Source organism: Hypanus sabinus, chromosome 1 (assembly GCF_030144855.1).
Source record: "Hypanus sabinus isolate sHypSab1 chromosome 1, sHypSab1.hap1, whole genome shotgun sequence".
Classification (NCBI taxonomy): domain Eukaryota; kingdom Metazoa; phylum Chordata; class Chondrichthyes; order Myliobatiformes; family Dasyatidae; genus Hypanus; species Hypanus sabinus.
Genome location: NC_082706.1, coordinates 171,146,481 through 171,154,191, shown reverse-complemented (window position 1 = coordinate 171,154,191; position 7,711 = coordinate 171,146,481). Strand labels below are relative to the sequence as shown.

At 43.0% G+C, this 7,711-nt stretch overlaps 1 protein-coding gene across 2 annotated transcripts; it reads left to right on the top strand.

Annotated features, from left to right (window-relative positions):
* The first annotated feature begins 333 nt into the window (after nt 1–333).
* On the top strand, nt 334–2,097 carry mos (v-mos Moloney murine sarcoma viral oncogene homolog). Of its 2 annotated transcripts, XM_059981198.1 has the most exons (2): nt 334–1,708; nt 2,028–2,097. In XM_059981198.1, exons 1-2 carry the CDS (start codon nt 929–931, stop codon nt 2,040–2,042), a joined length of 795 nt encoding a protein of 264 aa, XP_059837181.1. In that variant the 5' UTR covers nt 334–928; the 3' UTR covers nt 2,043–2,097. The 2 variants fall into 2 exon arrangements, with proteins under 2 accessions (XP_059837181.1, XP_059837176.1); XM_059981193.1 differs by lacking the exon at nt 2,028–2,097 and having other exon boundaries at nt 334–1,977.
* Nucleotides 2,098–7,711: the final 5,614 nt, after the last annotated feature.

Genomic DNA, 7,711 nt, shown 5'->3' with positions numbered 1-7,711 from the left:
ATTTGAGTTATTCATTACCATACATGATTATTTTGATGAAATTTAAAATCATTCCAGGAAACAAATACACTACAGAGAAACATTTAATGTAAAGAACAAATTAACCTTTTGAAAGGGGGTTGGGATGGGCTGGGGGTAAGACACCTTGTGATTTTTTTCCAGTCAGTCTTGAAAATCACATTTCATCTTTTTAGTCTAATAAAATTCTCCAATGACTAAATCTTGTTTTTGATGAGTGGCACATTCTCACTCAAATCCAGCTTGCTTGGGTCTTGGTGAAGGGTCTGAGTCTGAAACATCCATTCTTTATTTCCCTTCTTAGATGCTGCCTGACCTGCTGAGTTCTTCCAGTATTTTGTGTGTGTTGCTCAAGATTTACAGAATCTCTTGTGTCTCTCTACTTGACAAGATGTCGTTAAAAATAGTAGAAAGGACAATCCAGGGAACTATAGGTCGATCAGTAGTCGGATAATTATTGGAGGGAATTCTAAGGGTCATGCTGTAATCTGCCAGTATTTAGATAGACAGTATCTGATTAGGAGGAGGATAAGGTTAGGACTCGCTGAGCCGGCACCTTGTTTGGGATAAAAGGCCCTTATCCATGTTGTGTTTTTCTATGACTCGATTACCTCTAAAAAGCCGTTTGAAAGCTTCATTGGCCGTTGCTAATTGATAACAATTCTCCTTAGAGATAATTGTATAACGTTATCGAAATGTTCTTTAACAACTGATTTAATTGAAACTTCTTAATTTTTATTGGAAGTTCCTCGTTTATTCTTGAGGTCATTCATTTGACCAGAGTGCATCGAGCTTCGCTAACGAAGTGCAGATGTAACTCATTTACACCAATTAACAGTCAGCAATAAAGGGCACTGCCGGGGGGGCAGTGCTTCACAAATTTATTGGGGGGGAGTCTCCCTCAAGTAAGATGCCGTCGCCGATCCCTGTTCACCGAATTTTACCGAAAGGATTTCCTCCTGCCATTACTTTGCGAGCATGTAGCAGTCCCAATCAGCTCCAGAGAAGACAGCATTTCTCTTTCGTGAAGCAAACTAAGGAGCTGCCGCAACGGCCTTGGTATACGGTCATTTGGGATGAATTAAAGCTATTCGACCTTCTGGGCTCGGGAGGCTTCGGCTGGGTTTATAAAGGAACTTACTACGGTAACACTGTGGCAATAAAGAAAGTAAGAAAGTGCACCAAGAACAATCTGGCCGCTAGACAGAGTTTCTGGGCGGAGCTGAATGTCGCACACCTGGTGCATGAGAACATCGTGAAAGTTGTAGCAGCCACCACGTCTGTCCCCGCGAGTCCGCAGCTCGAGGATTGTGTGGGAACCATCATCATGGAATACGTAGGAGGAGCAAGCCTAGACCATCGGATTTATAACAGTGCCGATTCACTAGAGGTCGGAGAATGCCTGAGATTTTCGAGTGACATTGTGAGCGGACTGAGTTTCCTCCACTCTCTCAGCATCGTCCATCTCGACCTGAAACCAGCCAACGTACTCCTCACAGATTCGGGACGCTGTAAAATTGGTGACTTTGGTTGTTCTGACAAACTGGCGGCCAGCAATGACTTGAGACCCAATGGCCAATTGCGGCATCTGGGAGGTACCTACACCCACCGGGCGCCAGAGCTGCTGAGGGGCTGCAACGCCACGCTTAAGGCGGATATCTACTCTTTCGCCATCACCCTCTGGCAGATGGTGAGCAGAGACCACCCCTTTTCTGGCGATCGCCAGTGTGTAATGTACGCAGTAGTGGCTTACAACCTGCGCCCTCCCTTCTCTCCTGTTTTCAACGAGACTTTGATGGGCCGTAGGATTCGGTCTGTCATTGATGACTGTTGGGCGGTTGAGCCGATTAATAGACCTAGTGCAGAACAATTGTTAGAAACTATTGTTAACTTGAAGTCTCTACTATAAAATATCGTTTTAGAAATGTGTAATTAAAATATGCTCATTCACGTTTTCTGTTGTCGACACTGAGCGAAATTAACTGTTCAAATAAAATAAAATATTTCAGATCTGTTGTATTTAACGCTCTAAATGGAAGGAAGAGTTGGGAAATCCCCCTCGAATGGAGTTGGCTGTCTTGTTTTCTATTCCGGGAAGGCTGCTGAAATCGTACAGCATGTTTGGTGTTTGCTCCACCGATGACGTACGTGAATGTTGAATGTTAATTTTCAAATTCAGAACACAAACACGTCTTTGTTTAAAAGTCGTATGGCAAATTTGGTTCAGTGTTGAATGTAGAAGCAAGCGGATCAGTTGTGTTCTTGTGGAACCTGACCGCGAAGTAACTATAATGAAGTCTGCTAGCTATTACACTCCAGACGGTTCGGCCAAAATGGGAAACATTCCAGTTTAAAAGCCCTCCACACTCGTGCCGACTGCCCGTTTTCTGTGGCAGTAGCTGCCCTGTTTGGGGCTTATTAGAATACACATTTTTGAGACGCATCTCCCCAACAGCCACCCCTTTACGTTACTAGAGGCGAACTTCAAATCGCAACTAACAGTGCAATTGGATAAATTCCTTTTTTGAGTTGAAGCACAAACGGGTGAAATCTATTTTCAAGCGATACATGTTCTTACTGTTGAGTTGGGAGTTTTGTATTTAACGTAGATTTAAGTGTCTGCATCACTACACTTGCCGAGGCATAAACTGGAACAAGCATTGTTTGCCACGAGATACTTTTTTTTTGCCTTTGCCATTCCAAAACCATAAAATCACACCAAGTCTAATGTTTTCTTTTCTAATGACTCCGGCAGTCATTAAATGCTAACTAAGCCTTGCTTGCCTTCTATCCCGAGCTGGATAACCGGTTAAATGGTCCCAGTTGTGTACCTGGATGGGTAAGGGAGCACACCCAAATAGCGGAAGGTTCTCTTCCTTTCTCTTCTCTCTCCCCCCGGGCCACTGTAACAATACCAAATGAGTAAAATACTGGGGAGTTCGTATTGGTGACGAGCTGTAAATAATTGCCTTGACTGATTTTTAAACCCTGAACTTGTGTGAGCTATTCCATTTCAATTTTGGAGATACCGAAGGCAGTTTCACAATCGACCCTGCTACCAGGTGTAAATAGTGCATTTGTATATCCCATACTGTAGCTATGAAAAATATTCAGCCCCCGGAAGTTTCATGTTTTATAACATCGAATCAGTATAGATTTATTTTGACGTTGATCAACAGAGACGCTCCGGAAAACAGATTTAAAGTGACCTAAATTAATTACAAATATACAATAAATTGATTGCATAAGTATTCACCCCCTTGAAGTCGGTATTTAGTAGATGTCCCTTTGGCAGCGGTTACAGCCTTGAGTCTGTGAATGGGTCTCTATCAGCTTTGCCCATCTGAAAAATGATTCCCCCCCCCCTCCCATTATTCTTAACAAAAATGCTCAAGCTCTGTTGGATTGTATGGGGATCATGAGTGAACAGCCTTTTTCAAGTCCAACCACAAATTCTCAATTGGTTTGAGGTCTGGGCTCTGACTTGGCCACACCAGGACATTAACTTTGTTTTTAAGTCATTCCCATGTAGATCTGGTTTTGTGCTGGGGTTATTGTCTTGCTGGAAAATAAATCTTCTCCCAGAGTCTATTTTCCTCTAGGATCTCCCTATATTTTGCTGCATTCATTTTACCCTCTACTTTCACAAGCCTTCCAGTGCCTGCTGCAGTGAAACTTCCCCATAGAATGATGCTCAGTAGGGATGGTGTGTTTCTGTGCAATGTTTAGCTTGCTACAAACGAGCAATTAATCTGATAGCCAAAAACCTCAATTTTGATTTCATCAGACCACAGATCCTCCTTCCAGCTGACTTCAGTCTTCCACGTGTCTTTAGCAAATTTTAGCTGAGATTTCAATAGACAATAGGTGCAGGAGTAGGCCATTCGGCCCTTCTAGCCAGCACCACCATTCACTGTGATCATGGCTGATCATACACAACCAGTACCCTGTTCCTACCTTCTCCCCATATCCCTTGACCTGCTATCTATAAGAGCTCTATCTAACACTCTTGAATGCAACCAGAGACTTGGTCTCCATTGCCTTCTGGGGCAGAGCATTCCACATATCCACCACTCTCTGGGTGAAAAAGTTTTTCTGCATCTCTGTTCTAAATGGCCTACCCCTTATTCTTAAACTGTGGCCTCCAGTTCTGGACTCGTCCATCAGCGGGAACATGCTTCCAGCCTCCAGTGTGTCCGATCCCTTAATAATCTTGTATGTTTTAATCAGATCCCCTCTCAGCCTTCTAAATTCCAGTGTATACAAGCCCAGTCGCTTCAATCTTTCAACATATGACAGTCCTGCCATTCCGGGAATTAACCTTGTGAACCTTTCATTTGAATTTTTTTTTCCAAACAGTGGCGTTCTCTTTGCCATGCTCCCATAAAGCTGAGACTCGTGAAATCCCTGGGCAATTGTATGTGCAGTCTCTTCCCATCTCAGCCACTGAAGTTTGTAACTCCTCCAGAGTTATCATAGGTCTTCTGGTGGTCTCCCTCTCTAGTCCCCTTCTTGCATGGTTAATTAGTTTTTGGGAATGGCCTGCTCTAGGCAGATTTACAACTGTGCCATATTCTTTCCATTTCTTGATGATTGACTGAACTGTACTCCAAGGGATACTCAGTGACTTGGAAATTTTCTTGTATCCGTATTTCTTGTATTATGTCATCCTTGGTTTCTCCACAAAATTCATCCGCCCTTTAACCAACCTGTTGCATTCATATGCCAGTATCCTCAAGTTTATAGTACTAACTAGCTCTGTCATCTGCAAGTTTGGTTATGGTTTGAATTCTCAATATGGTATATTAATTGCCCTAATAATCCCAGAAGAATGCCATTATTCACCAGGGAGGGAAAGTTTTGCCCTGGTCATCTGGCTAAAGCTTAACCAGCTTTTATGCACTGTTTAAATTGCAAACCTTATTGAGAGCTTTCTGGGAATTCCTGTAATTGAACTGAACTAATTACTCCAATTATGAACTTGTTTTAAATCTTCCCAAAATTTTTCGGTGGATTTAGTTAATTCACTGTCCTTTAAGTAAACACCACTGTGGTTGCTGAGCTTTTAAAAATGCAAAATGTACCCCTCGTATCTGGTCCAGGGGTTCCTGACCTTTTTAAATGCAAAGGGTCTGTAGATCAAAAGTTGGGAATCCCTGCATGATCTTTGATCTGTTTAAACTTGAACAAAAGTTCTTGGAGATGTCAGGGTTAATTTTTTTTAACTCAGTGGTGAGTGCGTTGAATGGGCTGCCGGCAACGATGGTGGAGGCGGATACGATAGGGTCTTTTAAGAGGCTTTTAGATGGGTACATGGAGCTTAGTAAAATAGAGGGCTATAGGTAAGCCCAGTAATTTCTAAGGTAGGGTCGCGCTCGGCATAACTTTGTGGGCCGAAGGGCCTGTATTGCGCTGTAGGTTTTCTATGTTTCTGTAAGATTAACAATTACGTCATTCACTCCCCCGGCACCACTTTCATGTCCGAAGATCAGTGCGGTTTAGGATCCCAATAAAACTGGAAGAATTCCTCTCTGAACCGTGGTGACTTCGCTAATTTAAATTCAGACAAACTTTTGAATGTATGCGATTTTTTTTAAAAAAAACCTCTCCATTGTGTCTACGGCTGGTTATTTGGGGATCGTCCTCTTCCCTGATGAAGACAGGTGTAGCACATCAACAGTTTACATTACGTCCTAGTTCTGCTGCGTTTGATGGGCACTGTTTATTTCTCCGACAGCGAAACACTTCTCAATTCCATTCAGGTTGGCGGCTCATCTTTTCCAGTGTGTTTTCTTGGTCTTCGTTTTAATTTTCATATCGTGTTTTTCTCGTGCGTAATTATCACTAGTAGTTATCCACCTTTTACTTTGGCGTCACACTGCCGTCTAATTTCAGCCGAGTCCTACTACTGGCTCCTTTAATGCCAAATCTCATTGCCCGTAGGTTTAAACAGCGTCAGCTTCCCGCCCCTCCGAAACATGACATCCTGCTTCACACTCGAGACTTTAAATCGGTCTTTCCTTCCACAGCTGCCTCCTGCTCCGCTACGCCCTTCTATTGGTTTTGATTTTTTTTTGCTGCTGTTGATTTTATTTCAGGACTCCCAGAGCTGCATTTCTTGTCTCTCAATTTAAAAAAAAGAGGGGTCCAGAGTAAACGGAGCTTACTCTGCAGCTTCCTCCAGACGCCTGAGAGGAAATGGGACTGCTAATGAGTTTAGGAAGGACCCAGATCTAAGGGAACGGGTGTTGTAAGTATTTGGATGGACAGGGACTAATTAGGAAATGTCATCACAGCTATGTGCGTGGTAGGCTATGTCTAGCCAATCTTGGAGTTGGAGGAAGTTGCCAGGAAAGTTGAAGGAAAAGCAGTGGATATTGTCTATGTAGACATGCACGGCCTTTGACAAGATCATACATTAGAGGTTAGTCAAGAAAATTCAGAAGCTTGGCATTCAGCAGTAGTAAATTAATTTTGTATCAGTTTCGCAAGAGCAAGCCAGAGAGTGGTAGTAAATGGTTGCCTCTCTGAATGGAGGCCAATGGCTAGTGGTGTGCCGCAGGGATCTGTGCTGGGTCTGCTGTTGCTTGTCACCTATACCAATGATCTGATGATGATGTGGTAAACTGGATCAGCAAATTTTTGGACAGTAAGGAAGACTATCAAAGCTTGCAGGATCTGGACCAGCTGGATAAATGGACTGAGAAATGAATACAGAACATGGGATATTATGTTGAACTGTACAAGATGTCAATGATACCTAATTTGGCATATTGTGTGCAGTTCTGGGCACCTACTTACAGAAGACATAGGCACAGAAAATTTACAAGGATGTTGTCAGGACTGGAGGACCTGAGGTATAGGGAAAAGTTGGATAGTTTAGGACATTATTCCCTAGAGCATAGGCGAATGAGGGGTATTTGATAAAAGTATTCAAAATTGAGGAGTAAAGATGGGGTAAATGCAAGCAGTCTTTTTCCACTGAGGTTGAGTGAGACTAGTATTAGGGTTTATGGGTTAGGGGCAAAAAGTGAAACTTAAGGGGAACCTGAGGAAGAAATTCACTGAAAGTGGTGAGAGTATGGACTGCAAGTGGAGGATGGGGATTTAATTTTGACATTAGAAAAATTTGGATAGGTACATAGGGAGAAGTGTTGAAGTCTAAGGGCAGGATGATGGAACTTGGCAACATAATATTCCAGCACTGACTAAATGGGTGCAGGACCAGCTCCTCTGCTGTAGTGGTCTGTGACTCTGCATTTGTAGCCATTACATTTCAGTAACTCCGCTTAAGCAGTATGTAGGTACCAAGCATTTTGTGACATCCAGCCACCAGCATCCTGCTGTTGTTTTCAGACAGTGCTTAGCTTCTGTCTCTACCCCCCCAACCCCCCCCCCCCCAACAGTTTAAAAGTCAGTCAGCCTCAATTTGAGCACAGGTCGTGTGCAGCTGTGTCTGGATTAACCAGTACTCTAAGTACCAAGGATTTTCAGCAGACCCTACTTTCTCTCAGCATTACTTCAACAACATACATTGAAAAGCTATTTGGATGAATACATAAGGTTTAGAGGGATTTGGGCAAAATTTAGATGAATGGGACCGGCTTGATGGACCATTGAATGAGTTGGGGTGAAGGACCTGTTTCTGTGCTGCTTACTCTAGGGATCTAACAAGCTTATCATAAATAACATG